Source organism: Populus trichocarpa, chromosome 19 (assembly GCF_000002775.5).
Source record: "Populus trichocarpa isolate Nisqually-1 chromosome 19, P.trichocarpa_v4.1, whole genome shotgun sequence".
NCBI lineage: Eukaryota > Viridiplantae > Streptophyta > Magnoliopsida > Malpighiales > Salicaceae > Populus > Populus trichocarpa.
This window is the reverse complement of record NC_037303.2, coordinates 4,662,710-4,687,518: the sequence shown is the minus strand read 5'-3', so window position 1 is coordinate 4,687,518 and position 24,809 is coordinate 4,662,710. Positions and strand designations below refer to the sequence as shown.

At 34.0% G+C, this 24,809-nt stretch overlaps 2 protein-coding genes across 2 annotated transcripts; both read left to right on the top strand.

Moving 5' to 3' along the window:
* Positions 1-17,259: 17,259 nt before the first annotated feature.
* Positions 17,260-21,824, top strand: LOC7491035 (T-complex protein 1 subunit theta). Its single transcript, XM_002325799.4, has 13 exons — positions 17,260-17,579; positions 17,948-18,210; positions 18,333-18,479; positions 18,580-18,741; positions 18,903-18,980; positions 19,144-19,277; positions 19,456-19,528; positions 19,641-19,718; positions 19,843-19,965; positions 20,041-20,135; positions 20,236-20,445; positions 21,108-21,165; positions 21,474-21,824. The coding sequence occupies exons 1-13, from the start codon at positions 17,432-17,434 to the stop codon at positions 21,540-21,542; spliced, it is 1,638 nt and encodes a 545-aa protein (XP_002325835.1). The 5' UTR covers positions 17,260-17,431; the 3' UTR covers positions 21,543-21,824.
* Positions 21,825-22,402: 578 nt separating this feature from the next.
* Positions 22,403-24,682, top strand: LOC7491034 (photosynthetic NDH subunit of subcomplex B 2, chloroplastic). The gene is made up of 3 exons (XM_002325798.4): positions 22,403-22,960; positions 23,493-23,933; positions 24,339-24,682. Exons 1-3 carry the CDS (start codon positions 22,529-22,531, stop codon positions 24,531-24,533), a joined length of 1,068 nt encoding a protein of 355 aa, XP_002325834.1. The 5' UTR covers positions 22,403-22,528; the 3' UTR covers positions 24,534-24,682.
* Positions 24,683-24,809: the final 127 nt, after the last annotated feature.

The window sequence follows — 24,809 nt, the reverse complement described above, 5'->3', positions numbered from 1 at the left end:
TATTTGTTAAATCCTGGACCATAATTAAAAGGAGCAAATCAAAGGGAGAGGGAAGAAGGAGATGAAAATTCAGCACGAGTCAAAAAATATAGGAGTGATAAGGAACTAGAAAAAAAATAGTTCAGGGAGATAATAGGGAAATAATTTGTTTTTTACTCATTCATAAGACTAGATTACCACTAATAAAAGCACAATATCTAGATGTAGATTGGTCTAGTGTAGAAGTAGAGTATTGAGTAATGACACATAAAGTATGTGAACTTTTATGGCTTAAAAATCTAATGTATGAGCTTGGAATAACTGTTGGTGGTCCTATATCGTTATTCTGTGATAATAGAGTAGCTATCAACATTGCTCATAATCTTTTTTTTAACATGATCGGGCAAAACATGTTGAGGTTAACAAACATTTTATCAATGAGAAGTTGAATGAAAAGATTATTTGTATCTCATTTGTAAAAACTGAAGAACAATTAATTGATGTATTTAATAAGAGCCTTAGTAGTAGGTTGTTCCACATTACTTTCAAGATATGTATGAGAGATATTTATACCATATCTTGAGAGGGAGTGTTGTTAGGAGTAATCATTAATTATAATGTGAAGTCAAGGGTAATAAAGTAATCTTATACTTTTTCTTATAAGTGTGTGTATACGGTGTAGGTTAGAGCAAAAACAATGAACAAATACTTTCTTATTACTTCATCCTTTCACTTTTTCTCTTATTTTTTTTATTATTACTTATACTTTCTTCTTCCTTTCACTTTTTCACCTTCCTTCATCCATCCCTAAATAATCTTAAGGGAAAAAAATAAGAAATAAATACTACTCCTAATACCAAAAGAGAGATAAACTTACTATTAAAATTAAATTCATCTATCTTATATATTACTTATTTACACGTGAAACAAGAGTCTACTATATTAAATTCTATTATCTTGACAATAAATCAAAAATTAAAGATACATTATGTCATAAAACATTTTTACCTCTATTTTTCAACATAAAAAATGAGAAAAAATAAATAAAAATAAAGAGTGAAACAAGAAGCAAATGAAGAAATAAGGACCAAAATAAATATAAAAAGTTTAAACTTTTCTTCAAAAAAGAATGTGAGATAAGAAGAGAGGGATATGAGAATATGAAGAGATGAGGGATAAGAAGAGTTGAAAAGATAAGAAAAGTCTGGGCTAGACTAGATACATAGAAAAAAAAGAAAGGATACATTGATAAAAATTAAGAAAAAACTAAGAGAACCCAAACACAGAAAAAATAACAAGACATCAAATAAAGAAAACCAAATATATTGGAGAGTAAGGAAAAAAAAAGAAAACAAGTAGAAAACACCCTAAAAGAATTAGTCTAACTGATCCAAAAAAAAAAAAAGACTTTCTCCCCCTTACAAAACCTTAGCCTTCATCTTCCATTCTGCCAACAAAATACAACCATCTTTTATCAACCATCCATCTCTTTCCTTTATTTTCAGCTAAGCCACAAACCATAATTACATTCCTTTTCTTCTTTATTGTTCTTCTAAATACCTAAACAACCATATCAATTGTCAATATACCTAAATACCACTACTATATTCGATTAACAACCCAACTCCAGTTGATAATCTCTCTCCATCTCACCTTTCACCATCATTGTTCTCCTCTCTCACCAGTACCAAATCCACCTAAGAACTCATCCAACCCAAAACAATAAACACTTATATTCTTTACGCGTCGAACAACCATGTTTTCATTTTTTTAATTATCGATCAACCACCAACTCCAACCAAAACAATATTAAATCTATCTATCTTATATATTACTTATTTACACGCGGAACTAGAGCAATACTCCTTTTTTCCAACATAAAAAAATTGAGAAAAAAATAGGAAGTGAAACGACATGTGAATGAAGAAAAAAGGATCGAAATAAATATAAAAAGTTTGAACCTTTCTCCAAAATAATTGTGAGATGAAAATATAGGGATATGTAGAGATGAGAAGATAAGAAGAACTTAAAAATAAGCAAATCCTGAGCTATAAAAAAACTATATACTTAGAATAAAAGAAGCAGATACACTGTAAAAACGAAGAGAAAAGCCTAAAAGAACTTAGACATGAAAAATACATGATAAATCAAGTAGAGAAAACCAAAAACTCAAGGGAAAAAAAAAAGATTAGAGGAAAGATATTATAGAGTAAGAAAAAGAGAGAGAAAAGTAGAAAAAATCATTCAAAAATTAGTTCATCTGATAAAAAAAAAAGACTATCTCTCTCCATTTCAAAATCCTAGCCTTCATCTTTTATTTTCCCAACCAAACCCAGTTGTCATCTTCCATCCATTCATTTTCTTCCTTTATATCTAGTTAAGCCACAATCATAGTCCTTTTCTCCTCCATCTCGTCATTGTCCTCAATAACCCATACAAGTCATTATAGCCATATCAATTGTCAATCTACCTAAACACCATTGTCATCTCTGATTAGCAGCCCAACTCAAACTACTAGTCTCTCTCCATCTAACCTTTTATAACATCACTGTTCTTCTTTTTCACTATCACCAAATCCACCCCAAAACCATCCAACCGAAAAACACAAAACACTCATCTTCTCCACAAGTCAAACAACCCATTTTCTTCCATTTTCATTGTCAATTAACCAGTAACTTTAACCAAAAAAATAATGATCAACCACCACATCCCTCCACGTTGTGAATCCTTGCCTAATAAAACATGAAATCACAACTCCTTTTTAGCCTAAAACCCATGAAAAAATATTAGTCTTAAACTCAACCATAAACATTTAAAATCAAACCCAAAGGTAACCCAAACACATCACCTATAATTTCCACTAAAAAAACCATAGTTCTTTATATTGTTTTGCAAGTCCATTAACCATGTATGTATTACATGTCACACCTCGTCAAGAACACTCGTCGCCTTTGCCATTATTTTTCCATATTGTTTTTAGTTTAATTCTATAATTTTTAGAGGTCAATCTCAAACCTTAACACATTGATTTATGTTAAATTTTGTGATTGACTAATTTATTTATGTAATAATTTGACATGGTGTGTTTGTGAATTTGATGAGTATGGTGCTTAAGTTTATATATTAATGATGTTGTTGAGGATTATTTTTTGTTGAGTCCATTATTGATTTATATATGAGAATGATGGATGTGTGATGTGGTGTGTTTAATTATATGTATTGACTCATTGATCTATATGTAGTTTTTATTCTTTTAATGATTTTTCTAAAAAAACAGTACGGGTATTTTTCACACACACACACACACACACACACACACACACACACACACACACACACATATAAAGGATTTCAAATTTTTATCAAAGAATTGACCCATTGATAGATCATCAAATGAGTTCTGCCAATTGGATGTTGAAACTTTGTTATTTTTTTTTCCTAGAAAACATTTTTAATTGTTTATGTTATTTTTCTTCAAACTATAAATAGTGCGATAATTAAACAGACCCTATTATTTGGAAGGTGAAAACAAAAAAAAAATTGATATGTTTTTTAAGAGTTGTATATGTATATTGTTTTATTTAAATGTGAATTTAATTTATGAGTTGAATGGTATCCTTTTGATTCACTTTTTTATCATATAATAAACCACTATCTTACCATTAGAGTCGCCTTTGAGGTGATAACATTTGTTTTCTTTTTTAAAAAATATATAGTGTGAATTTTGTTTTTGCTCGTGTTTGTACATATTCTTTGTATTTTATCAATATGTCAAATGTATGTTTAGATTTTTTTTACATTCTAAGATATTTCCCCATCATTGCAAACAAACTTGGACGGGGTTAATGTCTCCATTAAATCCTGTTGAGTGTGAGTGGAGATCTTCATGCTCATTTTGAATTCAATCCAAGAAATGGTCTTAGAGTCCAATTTATCATTCACCATCCTCTTGGACCCAACATCCCTTGTTAGGCCTAAGTCCCAAATCACTATTATAGGTTTTAGTAGTTTTTAACACATATGAATACATTAGTTCAGGCAAATCCTTAGCAAGAGTATAATATGTATCTTTATCATTAAAAACAATCAACAATACAACTTACTTTTAGTAGGATGAATAAGATGATAGTCATCTTTCCTATTACCATAACCAACTCATTATCTAGAACTCTAAAGACTAGTTAGAGTTTTTAATTATTATAAAACTAAGTAGTGACTCATCCATTTTTACCCTTAGTTCTCTAAGATGTCCCTGCGACATATTATTTATTAAAAAATTGAACTAAAGATTTATGGATTCTTTTTATTGTTAATTGTTTTTGTATTGACTAAATGAAAATTTGTTTTATAAGCTTTTCATTGAAAATGCATATTGCATACTTTTATAATCTTTATATATATCAACTCTTCACAAGTATCTCCACAATTGAGAAAATTATTTTTATAGATTATATAATATCAACCTAGTTGTTTGTACCCATATCACGAAGTGTTCTATATTGAAACAATATGATTCAATATGATTCTAGGTTTAATTATCTATTATATTATCATTACTATATTTATTATATTAGGGCCCATTATACATAAACCATTAGGGTTGACTATCCTTATACTAATTATATTATCATTACTATATTTATTATATTAGGGCCCATTATACATAATCTATTAGGGTTGATTATCCTTATATATATATATAACAAATATACATAATTCATCATTAGAAAATGCATTAAAACTGCTAGAATACTTTGCAACTCACGACAACTTCTCCCACTTTCTCTCAATTAGTGTTTTCTCTTGTTATGTTATGGTGTGAGAGCCTATTGCATAACTACACACATGATTACTCTAGAAAAATGTCTCCTTCACAAACCTTCTCCATATCACAACCCACAACAAACCTAATAGAGTTAGTTCTGCTCAATAAACCCACAATAGTAGCAACCTTCAACATGCTCACTGCTATTTCACTTTAAAACTTACAAGCAACAGTTATGTTTTTTGAAAAGTAGAGGTCCAGCCTTTTAAATTGACTAAGACATATTGAAGTTCATAAATGACAGTCATTCATGCCCTACCAAAACCATTATCACTAATAACATCATAGAATTCAATCCAACATATACCATGTAGATGCATCATGAACAACTACTCATGAGCACACTGATTACCTCTCTCTCCATTAAGGCATTGTCTTTAATTATTGATTGTACCACATCTTATACTATTTGAGCCATTATATCATTGACACTAGCCTTTCTCTTCATAACACGTACCATATCTATACACCCAGCTACAATAGTTGCAACCTTCAAGTTGCTCAATACTACCTCTTTCTAAAACTTACAATTAACAATTATATATTTTATTTTTTTGAAAAGTAGAGGTTCAACCTTTTCTAATTGGCCAAAACTTATTTAAGTTCATAAATGACTTCATTCATACGTTGTCAAAACCATTATCACTTATAACATCATAGAAGTCATCTGACCTATACCATGTGAATGCAATATAGCCAACCACTTATAAGCACACTGATTGCCTCCTTCTTCGTTGATGTATTGTCTTTAATTATTGGTTACACCACATCTCATGTTATTCGAACTGTTTTAGCAATGACATTATCCCCTCTCTTCAGAACACACATCATGTTTATACAGTCAACTCTAATTAAATTACGTTAAATACCCGATGAAAATGTCATAACCTACTTAAAATGTAGAAAACTTATAATGATGAGTTTGCACCCGTTGGCAAACCTCTTAATGCTTCTAATTTCAATCTCAACTTATTCATCGCTCTTATAGCTTACACAAGAGCAGTAAGCTTTAATAAACTATACTTTTTTTTTACCACGCCTTGAGGTTATCAAAATGAATAATCTTTAGCACCTCTCTATTCGACAAAACAGTGATGTCAAGACATTCCAACCAGCAGCTCACCTTTGTTCCTATTTAAAATCAAGAACAATTTCCTTCTCTCTATAGTAGCAAACGTCCCTACTCTAGTGATAATTTCTAGAATGATCATGGGTGGTTTAACCATCATGGATCAAGTCATGAAATTGAGATAATCGAATAAAAAAAATAATGATACATGGTAATACTTTAATAACCCAATCTTTAGTGTTTTGTTAATATTTATATTTTAATATTATAAAATTGTAATGTCTTTTCGCATTACAAATACTATTATATAACAATATTTATGAATTACTTTTGCCTTAAAAAGTTTTTTTATTCAAATAAAATGTACATATGACATAGTTATCAAACCCGATCCGGGGGTTGACCCGACCAAGGGGTCGGGTAGCGGGTTACACGGGTCAACCCAGAAAAATTAAAAAATATTATTGAAGTTTTAATATTTCATATGAAAAAAATTAAAAAACAATTCATGTGAATATAGGCTATACATGTTGTAAATAATGAAGTTTAAAAGAATATTTCAAAAAGTTTTTTTATCATACATTAAAAAGATATTATGTTATCCTTTTAAGTTGAAGTATTTAAATCAAAAAAGTTTTTTATCCCACATTAAAAAAACATAATTTTTTTCTTGTGAACATAGAGTATATATACGAAAAGGTTTCAAATCCTTCAAATCTCACATTAAAAAGATATTATGTTATCCTTTTAAGTTGAAGTATTTAAACCAAAATTTTTTTTTATCCCACATTGAAAAAATATAATTTTTTTTCTTGTAAACATAGAGTATATATACTAAAAGGCTTCAAATCCCACATTGAAAAAATAATTTTTTTCTTGTGGACATAAAGTATATATACTAAAGGTTCCCCGTAGTGTTACAAAGGTTTCTTCTCCTTATCCTCTTGTGCCATTTTTATCTTATTATAGCCACATGACTCTGTGTGTGGTTGGCTTAACCTGAGATCCCATCTGGCAATCTCCTTTAACCAAAACCAATACAAAAATGTGTGTGTGGTCTTATTATGACGGGTGACCTACCCAAATGCAAGATGGTCTCATTCTGACGGGTGACCTACCCAAATGCAAGATGGTCTCATTGTGGTGGGTGACCTACCCAAGTGGAGAGAAGGGAAAAGTAGTCTCATTCTTATGGGTGACCTACCCAGGGGAAGAATGGCCTCATTATAATGGGTGACCTACCCAAGTAAAAAAGATGGAGAATGGTCTCATTCTAATGGGTGACCTACCCAAGTGGAAAGGGGGAAGAGTGGTCTCATTCTTATGGGTGACCTACCCAGGGGGAAGAATGGCCTCATTATAATGGGTGACCTACCCAGGTAAAAAAAAGATGGAGAATGGTCTCATTCTAATGGGTGACCTACCCAGAAAAAATGGTCTCATTGTGATGGGTGACCTACCCAAGTGGAAAAGGAGAAGAATGGTCTCATTCTTATGGGTGACCTACCCAGGGGGAAGAATGGCCTCATTATAATGGGTGACCTACCCAGGTAAAAAAAGATGGAGAATAGCCATTGGTCCTACATTCTAATTGGGGTGACCTACCCAGTAAAGGAAGAGTGGTCTCATTGTGATGGGTGACCTACCCAAGTGGAAAAGAGGAAGAGTGGTCTCATTCTTATGGGTGACCTACCCAGGGGGAAGAATGGCCTCATTATAATGGGTGACCTACCCAGGTAAAAAAAAGAAGATGGAGAATGGTCTCATTCTAATGGGTGACCTACCCAGAAAAAATGATGGTCTCATTGTGATGGGTGACCTACCCGTTTTGAATTTCAAAAGAAATTATCTTACCTCGAGTAATGAAGCAGTGCTGGTTCACAATTCATATTCTTTTTCGTAGTTCCGTTGACCTGAGATTTCGTATCTCAGCGAATCCCAAAACTTGGAACTATTTGGCTTTCGTCACACCTTTCATGACAGGTTAGTGTTATGATAATATAGCATGCATGTTTTTGTTTACCTATTTTTGGAAACCTAGGCCCCCTTTTTCGTTGTAGCCTTCTTCGAGCTCTTGTTTCCATTTGTTTGCCCGACCTATCCTCTGGAACTGGAATATGCTCCATGCTCTATATGTCCTATCCTTCTTATGCTTGGTGAAGAGATCTCTAGTTTCTTATGGGGCCCTTTCTTGCTCCATTGAATAGTCTTTTATTATACTTTTGCAGATGTTTTAATCGTCTTTTTCCATTTTTTAAGAAATTATTTTCAGAGGAAAACTCAAAGGATCTAGTTTTATTCATGAAAACTGAAACTTTTAATGCAATCATCAAGTTTTGTTTTAAGCAACTCTCATAAAAGGTGTTTCAACAATTCTATAATGATACCCCTTTGGGCTTTGGTTCACTAATAGACCCCTATGTGCGCTTTTTGCCCCCTAGTGTGGTGTACAAAACCTATCAGGTTTAAATTTGGTTTGGGATCCCTCCAATTTTGAGAATGGATGGAGTCATCTTCTTAGTCATGTGTAAAAACAGTTTTTTTTTTTTTTAAGTAAAAGATTTTGAATGCTATGAGATCATGCGCTTTATGAAGAAAAGGTTTTTTACAGAGAGAATTCATGGCCGAACTTTATTTTATGGATCCGGAAGCATAGTATTTCTTTATAGAGTCAGCATTCACAAGTCTAACTAGATCTTCTCAATCCATTCTAGATAACAATAAAGCTCCTCCCGAGAACGCTTTCTTTACCACGTAAGGGCCCTTATTGTTTGGCACCCATTTACTCTGATCTTCTCCTGGTAAAGGCTATATTTTCTCCAGTACAAGATCTCCTCATGGAATCCTCGAGGTCAGACCTTCTTATCATATGATTTGGTCATCCGTGATGATGATAAATTGCAGCTATCCTCTTTTTACTGATCAGATTCAACTATTCATATCTAACTTTTACCCACTCTACCTCTTCTAGCTTAGAGTCTATCAATACTCTTAATGAGGGGATTTCAACTTTTAAAAGCATCACCGCCTCCATTCCATATACCAACATATATGAGGTGGCTCCTATTGAGGTTCAGACTGCGATGCAGTACGCGTGAAGGGCCAATAACAACATCTCATGCCAATCCTTGTAGATGAATATCATCTTCTGAATAATCTTCTTGACATTCTTGTTAGCAACTTCTACCGCACCATTCATCTTTGGCCTATATGGCGAGGAATTGGAATGCTTGATTTTTCATCTAGCGTAGAGTTCTATTATCATCTTACCATTGAAGTTCTGGGCATTATTAGATATAATCTTTTCTAGTGGACCATATCGATAGATCAAATCTCTTTTCATAAATTGCTTCACCACCTTTTGCCTCCACGTCATCCAAATATCTCAACAATGTTCCGTCAGATGATTTCTTATACAAAGTTTCCCCATCAAGATAGAAATCCATTGCCAACCTCCTCAAAGCCTTCTTGTCGATTGTGGATGCCCCCATGGGATATGTTTGGTTTTGGATGAAATTCTTGATATCATAGTACCAAGGGTTTCCATCTATTCCTCTTTCAACTGAGCAATAATGAGCTGGGTTATTTCTGATAGTAATGCGTACCGACTGTACCTTATGCCCAAAGTCTATTCTAGCCATAGAAGCTAACGTGACCAAAGCGTCAGCAAAATGGTTTCCTTCCTTTACTAGATGGGTGAACTTTATTTTCTTAAATTCTCTAGCCAATTTAGACAGGTATTATTGGTAAGGTCTCAACTTCTCGTCCTTGGTTTGCCATTTTCACTTGGCAAATAACCAAAATCGAGTCTCCATACATATCTATCTTTCTGATATTCAGCTCCAATGCTACCTCTAAAATGAGAATGCAAGCTTCATACTCCTATGTTGTTATTGCACCCAAACTACGACTTAAATGAAACCGGATAATGTTTCTCATCAGGAGAGATTAGCACTGCCCCCACTTCGTTACCATAGCACCATCAAAGTACATAATCCACTAATCTGATTTCCCTTCCTCGAATGAAAACACATCTTCATCAGGAAAATCAAAGTTTAACAGCTCATAATATTCCATAGCATGGCCAGCTAGGTGATCGGCGATGACATTCATGGCTTTCCTTGTCATGTATACTATGTCGTACTCAGCCAGTAGAACTTGCCATTTGGCTTGATAGATAAGGGTGGATTAAGTAGGTACTGCTTGATTTTCGTGAAAGCTTCTTCACACTCTTATTCCACATTCCAAGATTCTTCTTCCTTAACAATCGAAGATTAGGTCACAAGTCATGGTTAATTGGGATATAAACCGAGCAATGTAATTAAATCTTCCTAAGAACCTTATTACATCCTTCTCAGTCTTGGGAGGTGGCATAGATTGAATAGCCTTTACTTTGTTGGGATCCACTTTTATCCCTTTGTCACTTACCACAAATTATAACAACTTCCCATATTTCACCCCGAATGAACACCTCGTTGGGTTAAGCCTCAAATTATATTTCCTTAAGTCTTTCAAACAATTTCTTCAATATTTGGACATGATTCTTTCCCTCTCTAGATTTAGCAATCATGTCATCTCTTTATGCATCATGTCGTGAAATAGAGTCAACATGACCCTTTGGTAGGTGGCCCCAACGTTCTTTAACCCAAATGGCATGACTTTGTAGCAAAAGGTTCCCCGTAGTGTTACAAAGGTTTCTTCTCCTTATCCTCTTGTGCCATTTTTATCTTATTATAGCCAGAAAATCCATCTATAGGCTATACATGTTGTAAATAATGAAGTTTAAAAGAATATTTCAAAAAGTTTTTTTATCATACATTAAAAAGATATTATGTTATCCTTTTAAGTTGAAGTATTTAAATCAAAAACGTTTTTTATCCCACATTAAAAAAACATAATTTTTTTCTTGTGAACATAGAGTATATATACGAAAAGGTTTCAAATCCTTCAAATCTCACATTAAAAAGATATTATGTTATCCTTTTAAGTTGAAGTATTTAAACCAAAATTTTTTTATCCCACATTGAAAAAATATAATTTTTTTTCTTGTAAACATAGAGTATATATACTAAAAGGCTTCAAATCCCACATTGAAAAAATAATTTTTTTCTTGTGGACATAAAATATATATACTAAAGGGTTTCAAATCCTTCAAATCTCATATTGAAAAGATACAATGTTATTCTTTTAAGTTGAAGTATTTAAATCAAAAAGTTTTTTATTCCACATTGAAAAAACATAACTTTTTTTCTTGTGAACATAGAGTATATATACTAAAGGGTTTCAAATCCCACATTAAAAAAATAACTTTTTTCTTGGGAACATAGAGTATATATACTAAAGGGTTTCAAATCCCACATTGAAAAAATAAAACATTCTTCTAGTATTTATATAGTAAACTTTGAAAATGGTTAATAACCAACTAAAAAAATATAAAAAAAGAGGGGTCTAGGAGAAAAACCACATTTGAAAGAAAAAAAGGGGTCTTGTTCGGGTTTGCCTAGGTCACGGGTTGACCCGCCGGGTCGATCGGGTTTGGCTGGATTTTTGCATTGGCCAGTCTTTTGCCTTACCCGGATTGGTCTAGTCACCAGGTCAACCAGGTTCTAGGTCGACCAGCCAGGCTGATTAGGGTTTAATAACTAGGCATTGACACAAATAAATAGATATGTGGTGTGAATTTTAACAAGATTATATTAATATTATAGTTTTAACAAATCCTTTTATTTTAAAAGTTTATTTTTAATATATATGAGAAAAATGTTAGAATAAAATGAATAAAAATTGTATGCCTTTTTTTTCCTCTAATATTCATATAACAAAACTCTAAAACATGTGGGATTTCTATTGTATAGTGAAGTACAGTGGACTGTGAGTGCTTTCACTGTGAATTGCACTGTTAGGTGTAAAAACTAAAAGAGATCAGCAGAGGGATCAGTGAATTACTATATATATCAAGTGAATTCAATGTGGATTGCATTATAGATTTATTATGGACATTGTGTAACAGCCCGGCCCAACTTGCCATATATTGTCCGTTTTGGGCCTTACCACCCTCACGGTTTTTTTCCTGGTGACGCGAGCCCACTTCTGAGCCTGACACCCCAAAACGCGTATGACAAGTTAGCAACCAGCACTCTTAATAAGGCCATTTACCACTCCTTCACCCGTCGATGTGAGATATTACAATCCACACCCCTTAAGAAGCCCGACGACCCCGTCGGCACAACTGGACAGCCAGTGAGGTCGGCTCTAATACCAAATGTAGCAGCCCGGCCTAACTTGCCATGTATTATCCGCTTTGGGCCTTACCACCCTCACGGTTTTGTTCCTGGTGACGCGAGCCCACTTCTGAGCCTGACGCCCCAAAACGCGTATGACAAGTTAGCAACCAGCACTCTTAATAAGGTTATCTACCACTCCCTCTCCCGTCGATGTGGGATATTGTCACCCAACTTGCCATATACTGTCCGCTTTGGGCCTTACCACCCTCAAGATTTTGTTTTTGGTGATGCGAACCCACTTCTAAGCCTGACGCCCCAAAACGAGTATGACAAGTTAGCAACCAACACTCTTAATAAGGCCATCTATCACTCCCTCACCCGCCGATGTGGGATATTGTCGGGTGAGGGAGTGGTAGATGATCTTATTAAGAGTGCTGGTTGCTAACTTGTCATACACGTTTTGGGGCGTCAGGCTTAGAAGTGGACTCGCGTCACCAGGAACAAAACCGTGAGGGTGGTAAGGCTCAAAGCGGACAATATATGGCAAGTTGGGCCGGGCTGTTACACATAGACACATTGCACTGTGGACAACACTGTAGCAATAGAGTCTTTGCACTGTGGACAACACTGTAACACCCTGAGAGGCCTTCCCTGTTATGTTTTTTTATCAAGAATTGCGGCTGGGGGTGTTGCCTTCTCTGCCAAGAGCTGTTGGGTCTGACTTGGCAGTCAGACTCAAATCGCTTTCAAAAGGAGTTGGGTCTAGCTGCGCAGCCATACCCGAGGATATTAGGTATGACTGCGTAGCAAAACCCAACAACCATACCCAATTAAATTTCTTAGGCGTTGCCTTCTCTAATTTAAATTTATTTTTTAAAATAAATTGATGAGATTTGTTAATATATTGAACAAAAGTTAGGTGATGATAATTGTTTTTCCGTTTCAGGTTGGGTTGAATTTCCTAATTAAATTATGTTTGATTTTGCGTTTCAAAAATTCTTTGAAAAAAATTTGAAAATTTTAAAGTTTTTTTCCTTACTTCAAATTAATATTTTTTATGTTTTTGTATTATTTAAAAAAAATATGTTGAGATTGTGTATGGCTGCGAAGCTAGACCCAAGAAATTTTAAAATTTTTAATTTTTTTCTATACTTTAAAATAATGTTTTTTATGATGTTTTTGTATTATTTTTTAAATATATTTTCTAAAAAATATATTGAGATTGTGTCTGGCTAAGTGGGGAGACCCAAGAAATTTATAATTTTTTAACTTTTTTTTACTTCAAATTAATATTTTTTTTATCCTTTTGTATTATTTTTTAAAATTTTATTTTTAAAAAAATTGTACTGAGATTGGGTCTGGCTGCGTAGCCAGACCTATGGCAGCGTTGGGCCCTACCTACAGCAGGACCCACAGTTGATGGGTCCTTCTGACAAGCATGACCCAATTCAATGATGTTGGGCCCTGCTACTTAGCAACGAAGGGCCCAGAAGGGTACCCAGCTAAGGGGTCCTTCTGCCAAGGCCCAAGTTTATTGGGTATGTCTTAGCTGCCAGCCTCAATAATAGTGAGTTTGGCTGATAATAGTGGTGGGCCCCGCTACAGCAGGACCAATAAAGTTGGGTCCTGCTGCCACCAGGACTCCGCAATGGTGGGCAACTAGATCCGCTGCCTGACCCAAGTTTATTGGGTATTGCTCGCCGTTATACCCAATGATAGTGGGTTGGCTTTCCAGCAACGGTGGGCCCAACTTATCACATGACCCAATAAAGTTGGGCCCTGCTACCACCATGACCCAACAACAATGGGCATATGAATCCTCACCCTGACCCAGGTTTATTGGGTTCGATGTCAGGACTCAATTCTCTGGGGTCCGGCGTCCGGACCAAAGACAATGGGTCTTGCGTCATGACCCACGGTTCTAGGGTCTTAGGTTTCTAAATATTATTAGTTGTATTATAAGTATTGTTATTTTTATTATAATTAAAAGTAGTAATATAAAAAATATTATTATTTGTGTTATAAATATTATTATTTTTATTATAATTAAAACTATTAATATTAAAAATAGTATTATTTGTGTTACAAATATTATTATTTTTAATATAATTAATAGTGTTAATATTATAAATATTATTATTTGTCTTAGAAATATTATTCTTTTTATTATAATTAATAGTATTAATAAAAGAATTAATAAATTTGAAAAATATTATTATCAATATTGAAAAACAACCATAGATTTGATTTAAATGGAAAAATAAAAATTGTTATTGTTATTGTTAATAAATTTTAAAAAATACTTCAGGATCTAATTCTTTTGGGTCCTGCATCGGGTCCCAATTCTCTTGGGTTTCGTGTCAGGACCTAAGGGTAATAGGTCGTTCTGCCAAGCATGACCTAATAATGTTGGGTCTTGCTACCTAGCAGGACCCACCGTTGGTGGGATCTTCTGACAAGCATGACCCACTGATGCTGGATCTTGCGGCTCAGCAGCGTGGGCCCAGATGGATACCCAGCTGGTAGGTTTTGTTGCCAAGACCTAGGTTTATTAGATTTGGCTCTGCTACCAGACCCAATGTTGGTGGGTCCAACTGAAACATGACCCATTAAAGTTGGGCCCTGCTGCTAGCCCCGGCTGCCAGCAAGACCCACTGTTGCTGGGTATTGTTGTAAGCATGACCCAGCAACGGTGGGCCTAGAGCTGCAACTAAAGTTAGGCCTTGCTTTCACTTGGACCTAGCAGCGGTGGACCCTGTTACCACCAGAATCCAAGAGCGTTGGCCGAGTTTGTTTCATTTGAAAATCGGGTCTGCAATTGGGCCGAGGGAAACCGGTCAACCGAAAATTCAGGAGACCTGGCAAAATCCGATGGAGTCCCCTTTATTTGGATTTTTTTTTCCTACCTATAGACCCTTTTTTTTTTCTTCATATTTTTCAATTGATTATTAGCTCATTTCAAAGTTCACTATATAAATACTCGAAGAATGTTTTATTTTTTCAATGTGGGATTTAAAGCCCTTTAGTATATATGCTTTCTGTTCACAAGAAAAAAGTTATGGTTTTTTAGTGTGGGATAAAAAAACATTTTTGGTTTAAATACTTCAACTTAGAAGAATAAAATAATATCTTTCCAATATGGGATAAAAAATATTTTGAGGTAATTTTTCAAACTTAATTGTTTACATGTATAGCCTATATCCACATGGATTATTTTTTATTTTTTCATATAAAATATTAAAACCTCAAATAGTTTTTTCAATTTTCCCGATTCGACTTGAGTCAACCCGTGTAACCCAAGATAAGACCCCTTGGCTGGGTCAACCCCAGATCGGATTTGATAACTATGGTTGTCATGAAAATATATATTTTAATTTGTTATATTTTTTGAACTATCAAAATACATTGAAAAATTTACATAAATAATCTTTAATAAAAATTAAAAATATTTGACCCGCGGCTGAGCACAAGTCATATAGCTAGTAATAGCTAAAATTTGTCAAAAATAAAATATAAATGATTTTATATAAAAAGTCAAAGATAGTGTAAGTCAATAACCAAGAGTTTCATATAAAAAATAACTAAGGTCTTATTTAATAATTTCCTGAATATTGATTTTATTTTATTATTTTTGAGTTTTAATTTTGTGTGGGGTGAATAAAAACTAAAAATTATAGTTATGAATATAAATTTTATGAATTATTTTATTTAGAGAAATATTCTTTTAATAAAACAAGTCAAAGATAACATGAGAAAATAATTAAAGATTTTGTTAATTAATAGCACAATACAATTAAATGTAATTTTAGTATCTTTTAGCTTTTAATTATTTGTTTTTGTTGACTCATTTTTAAGCATTTTTAGAGTTTGGATAGTAAAAACAATAAATCCGGTGATATACTATATATGTTAGGGGTGTCTTGAGAAGTTTATTTATATTATTTATAGTTTTACGTTATATATCATATATTAGAAAAACATGATGAACCTATTTTATGAGAATTATATTAATATATTATTCTCTTTCTTACAATGAGAGATATGTTTGAATTTATATATTAGTATTGGTATTATTTTCATTTTTATATATAAAAAAACCCTTATTTTGGGAGATAAGTTTTTTTTTATTTTAGCATCTAGAATTTTTTTAAAGTAATACAATATGTTTATTAATTACTAATAAAATACTTTAAATACATGTGATGATTAGTAAAATTTAAAGATATTTTTTTTCAAATTAAATGTTTTGACACAGAGTTCATATATATGGATGTGGATTTTTGAAGAAATAGTAACAAATCTATTGATAATGTATTTAGAGCGTGTTTGAAATTGCAATTAAAAATATTGTTTGTTTAAAGTTTAAATTTTTTTATTAAAAATTAATTTTTTAATATTTCTTAATCATTTTGATATGATAGTCTCAAAAATAAATTTTAAAAAATAAAAAATATATATTATTTTTAATATATTTCTAAATAAAAAACATTTTAAAAACACAACTTCCAAACACTTTTAAACATGCACTTAGCCCATGTCCACCAAAATAATAAATATAAATTAATTTTAAATGGTTCACAATAGTGTCTATGCTTAAAATGCATATAGTGTCAGTGTGTAGGATTCTTCTCATAAGAAAGAATTTTTCTAAAATTACTCTTATTAATTTTATAAAATATGTATTTTGATAAGATTATAAGAAGTTTTATTTTTCTTTTAAAAATAAAAATTAATTTAATAACACAATTGTTAAATCCTACTAATCTAATAGGTTGAACTACATAATCTGTTATCTAGAACTCAATTTAAATTATATTTTAAGTTGAATAAAATAGTCAACTAAATAGAGTTGACTTTACCATAGTTTTAGTGATATATTTAATTTAACTAAACTCGATTAATTAAATTAATATAAAAAAATTTATAAAAAATAAAATAACTTTATTTTAACAAAACAAAATCTCGAGTTGATCATAATTCATTCACCCATATCTTTTATGTGGATCTATCAATTATTTAACTATAAGAATAAATAATATTTTCCTTTTTAGGGAAGAAGGACGAAGGACGTATACCGTTCTTCATACGATGAACGACAAGTCGTCTATATACAGAAACTCTAACGACGGCATAAGACCTCATAGAATCTTTTTAAAATAAGATTTCTAGGGCATTCTTGCACTCTTCACACCCTCCATCTTTTTGCACACACAACAGAACACAGTCGGTCACACTCACACTGATCTCATCTCAGGTTTCTCTCCTTTTCTTTCTAGGGTTAGGGTTTTGAGTTATTTTCTGTTTGAAAGAAAGTAAAAGAAGAGAGAAAGAACTATGGGGTTCTCAATGCAACCATACGGAATACAATCAATGTTAAAGGAAGGACACAAGCATTTATCAGGTCTCGATGAAGCTGTTCTCAAAAACATTGATGCTTGTAAACAGTTGTCTACCATCACTCGCACTTCTCTCGGCCCTAATGGTACTTCTATTTCTCGATCCAGAAAGTAACTTTCTTTTTTTTTTAATAAAAGAAAATCCCATCTTTTTTTTCCTGGGTTTCTATTGATTTAGGGTTTCTGCTACTTTTTGGTGTTATTTGTTTTGAAAGAGAACGGAAAATCTGTAAGTTAGAGTAAGCAACAAATGTGCACTACTAATACATTTTGGCACTTTGAATTGAGGGCTGGAAAGATTTGGGATTTAGGTCTATAGATTAGGGATTCAATGGCCAAATTGGAAACCAAATGGCTTTACTCACATCTAGGGGTTTTTTTTTTGTTTTCTTTTCGGTTCGTCCCTTCATGGATTAATTATTCTGAAGCTAATGTTTTTTGTTGTTGTGATTAGGTATGAATAAGATGGTTATTAACCATTTGGACAAACTATTTGTCACCAATGATGCTGCCACTATTGTAAATGAGCTTGAGGTTCAACATCCAGCTGCCAAAATTTTGGTCTTAGCTGGCAAGGCCCAACAAGAGGAAATTGGGGATGGAGCTAACCTGACCATCTCTTTTGCTGGAGAGATACTTCAAAACGCGGATGAGCTTATTAGGATGGGCCTTCACCCTAGTGAGATCATCAGTGGTTACAATAAATCAATTGACAAGGTATGTTTGCTCTGTGATGAATATGCTTAAATGACTTGTTTTTTTGTGTCAAGGAGACCTTGCATGTACCTTCCTCACACTTAATATGATTTTTTTTTCCCTGTTTGCAAATGCACTCTTAGGCAATTGAAATCTTAGGCGAACTGGTGGAGCCAGGTTCTGAAAACATGGACGTGAGGAATAAGGAGCAAGTTATTTTTCGTATGAAGGCTGCTGTTGCTAGCAAGCAATTCGGACAAGAAGACGTTCTATGTAATCTCATTTCTGAAGTAAGTGTATTTATTCTCTTTTAATTATTAGTCGGTTGTTCTATTAGCTGTTATGTTATGATTTTTTTTTTGTTTGTGCTCTTATTTTCTTGCATTGTAGGCATGCATTCAAGTGTGTCCCAAGAACCCAGCAAACTTCAATGTGGATAATGTGCGGGTTGCAAAGCTTGTGGGAGGAGGTTTGAACAATTCTTCAACAGTCCGCGGAATGGTTTTGAAAGGTGATACTGTGGGAACCCTAAAGAGAGTGGAGAAGGCAAAGGTGAGCAGACATCTGTTCTTTATTTTTCTGGTTTATAGCATTTAATCTGAAGCTGCTCTGAATTTGTTGATGTTTTCTTTTATTGTTATTTGTTTAAATGGACTTCTTTATCATGTGATTTAACAATTTCAAATAAATTATTTTTTCTTGTGCATTCATAGGTTGCTGTTTTTGTTGGTGGTGTTGATACCTCGGCAACTGAAACCAAGGGAACTGTCCTAATTCACTCTGCTGAGCAGGTATGGAAGCAATTACATTTATTGTTGTTCTCTATATGTTCTTTGCAATGTTGTGGAATATATCTGCTTAATATTCATGAAGCTTTATATTTATTACTAAAAAAATAAATGAAGATAGTGGTCAACTGGATATTTTAACAACTACCTACTTTTAACCCCACAGCTAGAAAATTATGCAAAAACTGAAGAAGCCAAGGTTGAGGAGCTCATTAAAGCAGTGGCAAATTCTGGTGCCAAAGTAATTGTTAGCGGAGCAGCTGTTGGAGAAATGGCATTACATTTCTGCGAACGTTACAAGTACATAAGCTTTTTTCCTTGTGGTTTTTTTTTACTTTCTCTGAATATATCCATTTATAGGGGTTGTGGGATAGTATTTTTGCCAAATTGAGGTCATATTATGCTGCATTTCATTTGCTTGTAACACTGTTAATGGGTTGCTTAAGTGGCTTTTTCATTGCACCTATAACTTTTGTAGACTCATGGTTCTGAAGATCAGCTCAAAGTTTGAACTGAGAAGATTTTGCCGCACCACTGGTGCTGTTGCTATTGTGCGTTCTCTTCTATTTGAACTTTTTTTTTTATTGTTAGAAATAGTTGTTCGTGCTGTTTTCAAAAGTTCTTTTGGTTGAATTCTGATGTTCTTTTGTGTTGTTGCTATAGTTGAAGCTTAGTCCACCCAACCCAGATGACTTGGGATATGTAGATTCGATTTCTGTTGAGGAAATTGGTGGAACTAGAGTATGTTTAGAATCACCTTAATTCTATCATTTTGGCTGTAGATTTTTCTCTCTTTTGTCTTGCATCTTTTCCTTTTGGCGCTTGAAATGATATGCTTGTGCTCTGTATGAATTATATGAAACAGGTCACTGTTGTGAGAAATGAAGAAGGTGGAAACTCTGTATGCACTGTGGTGTTACGAGGAAGTACAGATAGTATACTAGATGACCTTGAAAGAGCTGTTGATGATGGAGTCAATACTTACAAGGTTATTGTTGCTAAACATTCCAGTGGAGAGTTTGGTTGCAGGAAGTGAATTCTAAACTTGTACATTTTGTTCCAGGCAATGTGTAGGGACAGTCGAATAGTACCTGGAGGGGCAGCTACTGAAATTGAGTTAGCCAAAAGACTCAAGGAATTCTCATTTAAAGAAACAGGGTAAGTGCTTTCTTTCTATTCTTGTCCTTTTGTATTAGTTCTGTGTTTGTAATTCTTACATGAATGATCTGTTATTATGCTTTTTTTGTTTATCTTGCAGATTGGATCAATATGCTATTGCAAAGTTTGCTGAAAGTTTTGAGATGATACCTAAAACATTGGCTGAGAATGCTGGTCTCAATGCAATGGAGATCATATCCTCCCTCTATGCTGATCATGCTTCTGGAAATATCAAAGTGGGCATTGACTTAGAGGAAGGTGTTTGTAAGGATGTATCAACCCTGAAAATCTGGGACCTCTACGTTACAAAGTATGTTTCTGTTTTTATCTTGTAGCATTCACACTTCTCTGTGAAATGTTTGCATGCCAAGCTGTTTTTTTACACTTGTTGCATTTTAAGGCTTGACAGAACTTTTTCCTTGGTTAAGTTGTCCTTTTCTTTTTCTTTGACTTCCGCAGTCTGTTTATTTTTGTGTGTTCATGTATGTAACATTGCACTTTAGTCCACTGTGATTGTTGGTCATTATTTTCTTCCATGTCCTGTTATGCTATGTTTTGAAAGGCTTAGTTGTGTAGCTAGAAGATAACCATGGATTGTAGGATGAATTGAGAAGCCATGCATTGGATTTGGATCTTTGAAACCAAAATATTTTGCATGATTCATTTATAAGCTGGATAGCAGTCTTTTATCAGGAAAAAAAATAAGGATAGAAGGATCTTATTCTTCCACAGGATATTGGTTGCTAGTTTTTAATTGTAACCCATTGTCAATATTAGGGCTTCTTTCCTTTTAGACAATCCTATAGGTACTCAACGAAAACTTATATTTTCAGAATCAGATCAGATATTGTGGATTCTAGTAATTGATTTTTAACTACTATAGATGAGGAGCAATCATTTATCAAGCTAAAACTTTTGTTTATCTATATAAAATACAAGCTCAACCTTTCTTGTTTCCCCCCTTTTGTACAGGTTTTTCGCTCTCAAATATGCTACAGATGCTGCCTGCACTGTATTGCGAGTGGACCAGGTATTTTACTTCATGCTGATCCATCCCATTTTCTTGTGATTTGAAGTTTCCTGAGCAACTTTTTTTGCTCAGTTTAGGTTTTGTAATGTAATCTTTTCAGGGTACAATTTATAAAAATAAAATATAAACATATTCTTGACTAAATAAACTTTTTACTCTCAAGTCTATTTTCAGCTTAGAATTTTGGTCGATTATTCCTGTATGAAATAATAGTGGAATTGATTTGACAGCAACATATATGGAATTGACATGAATTTGAATTGTGACTTTAGCTTACTTTGTTTTATTTTGCCCTCTCTGCCATGCAGATTATAATGGCGAAACCAGCTGGAGGTCCAAGGAGAGATGCAGCGCCTGGAGGGATGGATGAAGATTAGTTTTGCACATGGCTATTTCCCTTTTGTCTTGATTGTATCTTTTTGCAGGATCTTTAACTTGCATTGGCATCCTTTCTTTTCTTTCGAATGCCAAAATTTTATTCTAAAAACAATTTTGTTAGAGTCAAAGAGAAGTTATGTATATGCCACTTCAAATCTGGCTGATGTGATGGTTTCGATGATGGTCTGGAAGTTGTTCCCTGTAGTTTTTACTGAGAGGTGTTTGCATTCCTTGCTTTGAGCCTCATCTGCAGTGAATGAATTTGGTTTCTTTAGCGTTCCGATTCTGACTCTGAGCTGTCTACTAATAATATAAAATGATAGTATAGCACAAGGTAATGGATTGGGTATGTTCTTCGTGTTTCCATGTTAAAGGCATGTTCATGTCTGGGGAAACTTGAGCACATCCTCTCGTGCTCCTGTTGCTGACTTTGGTATGTATGGGTGTCTTGTGTTTTTCTTTCATGACTTGAAGTAACCATTACTATGATCGCATTTACTTTATTTTATGTAGACATAATCGGTGAATTATGTAAATAAAACAATTATTATTATTATAAAAGGTGTTTCACAAAAAAAAAAAAAAAAGTGAAGTGCCAGTGACTGAAAGTTACTGTAGGAGTCAGGACTAGGTGTTTTTGCCCCCCCCCCTTCTGTTTGCCTAGAAGCATTGGAGCAAGCATTTGAAACTCACCAGCGTGCAGAGAGCTGCAAGAGGTGGCTATTACCTCTTTGGTTTTACGATATATCCTCCCTTGTTCGAAAGGCAAAATATCTGTAGTTAGTCTGCATTATCACTTCTCACAGTGGCACAAAATTAGGGGTGTAGAGTCGGTACACTTGACAGGCAATGTTTGGCAAAAAGTGCAAGTATAAAAGCCAAAATACAGATCCGAACAAAAATAATTCGTGAAGGATGAGCTTAGCAAACTAGTTACTGGTGTGTGTGGGAGCTCTTAAAGAGTGCTTCTTTCTCCTCCCTCTCCATGGCTTCTCTTCTTTCCTTCTCTCTTCGAAAACCAAGCATTATAAAAGCTACTTCATTATCTCCAACAACTACCAGCCCTTCAACTCCAGAGGTTCTTGAAGAAAAGTTTGGTAGAAAAGGCATCAAATTCTTGGAATCCAACAATGTTCCAACTGTTGAGCTAAAAGTTAGAAATGGCAGCTCTGTGAGGGTCCAGATACCTAATGCTTATGTCAGTTCTTACAAGCCAAAAGTTTATTGGAAGGATGATGGCTTTGAGGAGGTTCTTTATACCCTTCCTGGTAAGGAAAAGGATTCTTCTGGTATAGCTAAAGGCGGAATTGGTTTGGTCATCAATGATGCCTCTGAAGGTGGTTCCAAAGGGTCACTCATTTCTTCTTCTGAATGGACTGTAAAGGATGTTGACTCTGATTCCATTGATGCTGTTCAGGTATTTGCTTGGTTCCTTAACTTTTTTCCAGCTTTTGTCATTGTTCTTGAAACCAGTTCATGCCTGTATGGTTCTTTTTTAAGGAAAAGCTAATTTTAATGTTTTTGAGGTTGAATTTTAGATTCTGTAGCAACAAGTTATGGACAGGGTCAAGGGACAATTTTATTAATTAATTTGTCTTTAATTTTTCATTTTGGAAAGGGAAAAAGGGTCAACTCCAAGGATGAAAAAGGCGTTAGTTTTGAGATAACGTAGGGGGCTGTACAATTTAAGCCTCTTATTCCCCTCAGGTTTTGTATGATAGTAAACAAGATTTTTTATTGGACTCATGAGCCTGAATCCATTTATTTTCACAGTAACTAAACTTCTTTTATCAATCAATTTCTCCTGTGTTCAGTGGGAAGAGAAAGAGAGGACAGGTGGGGTGGGGGTTGTAAAATTAAAGCAGCAGTCTGCTTTTCTTTGGGAGAACTAGGATCAATGTGTACTCGAGGAATGAAAATGTCATGCTTCTTTTTCTGGCTTGTTGCAGGTTGAATTGAGCTGCAGCAGTGGACCTCTTGAAATATCATATGTAGTCTCCCTTTATCCACTGAGCATGGCATCAGCAGTGATAGTAAAGAATAATGGTCGCAAGGATGTGACTCTAACTAGTGCTATACTTAGTCATCTCAAATTCAAAAAGCGAGCAAAGGCAGGGATCCAAGGACTGAGGAAATGTTATTACTGCACACAGCCTCCTTTATCTTCACCTTTCGAAGTTTTATCTCCATCGGAAGCATTGAAACCGGAGTCTCCGGGATTGCTTGATTTTGATTTTGAGCCCGAAGAGAAACCAGGATCATGGAAAGTGCAAGAGGAGCCCTACATAATTTTGAAGGATAGGCTTAGTAGAGTTTATGCTGCTCCACCGCAAGAGAGGTTAAAAGCATTCTATAACACCTCACCTACAAAATATGAAACGCTTGATCAGGTATGCGTTTGTCACTTCTACTTCCAGCCCAAGATATAAGCTCTTAACATATAGATGGAGCACATGAATTCAGCGTTGGGAAAGTTTTGAGCTTGACCTATGGCTCATCACTTTCAGAATCATCCATTTCCTTAAATGCTTTATAAATCAGAATACAAAAGGAAATTTTATCATCTTCGTTTTCAAAATTTCACAGATACAAGTGATATGACAGGAGATTTGTGAATGAAGTTTTTCTTGTTTAAAATACGCATTGACTCAAGTACACAGATAGTTTGGTTTTTCTTATCCAAATACTTGTGAACAGAATATTTTGATTGAACTCCATGTGCTTGTTGTCTATTCATGTCATAACATCATCTGCAACTGAGAAAATTAATGAGTAACATCAGCGGTTCATTTCAGGGAAAAGAGCTGTTCTTTAGGGTAATACGGATTGGTTTCGAAGATATCTACATTGGCAGCCCGGGCTCGTTTGCAGAAAAGTATGGCAAGGACTATTTTATCTGCACTGGCCCTGCTGCAATGCTGGTTCCTGTCGTTGTGAAACCTGGTGAAGAATGGAAGGGGGCACAGATGATTGAGCATGATAATTTGTAATTACAAATTTTGATATCAGATTCAAAATCAATATTCCATTAGCTTGTTCAGTTTTCCCTTCGTCGCTGGTTTAGCTCTTTCCAAAATCATATTGTAATCATACAGTTATACTGTTCAATGAATGTCATTATAGCCCATCACTTCTTGAAGGATCTGTATGGTTTCTGCTAACAAAAAATAACTAGAATGCTCAAGTCCGTGCTTGCGAAGATTGAATCGAAAGTTTACGGAGGCTTGAGAGAAACAAGGCCTCAAATACAGCTTAGATGTGTGTTT

Coding starts and splice junctions, on each gene's coding strand:
- LOC7491035 (XM_002325799.4), top strand. CDS start 17,432: ATGGGGTTCTCAATGCAACCATACGGAATACAATCAATGTTAAAGGAA. Junction 19,529..19,640: donor CCACTGGTGCTGTTGCTATT/GTGCGTTCTCTT, acceptor TTGTTGCTATAG/TTGAAGCTTAGTCCACCCAA. Junction 20,136..20,235: donor TTCTCATTTAAAGAAACAGG/GTAAGTGCTTTC, acceptor TTTATCTTGCAG/ATTGGATCAATATGCTATTG.
- LOC7491034 (XM_002325798.4), top strand. CDS start 22,529: ATGGCTTCTCTTCTTTCCTTCTCTCTTCGAAAACCAAGCATTATAAAA. Junction 22,961..23,492: donor ATTCCATTGATGCTGTTCAG/GTATTTGCTTGG, acceptor GGCTTGTTGCAG/GTTGAATTGAGCTGCAGCAG. Junction 23,934..24,338: donor AATATGAAACGCTTGATCAG/GTATGCGTTTGT, acceptor GGTTCATTTCAG/GGAAAAGAGCTGTTCTTTAG.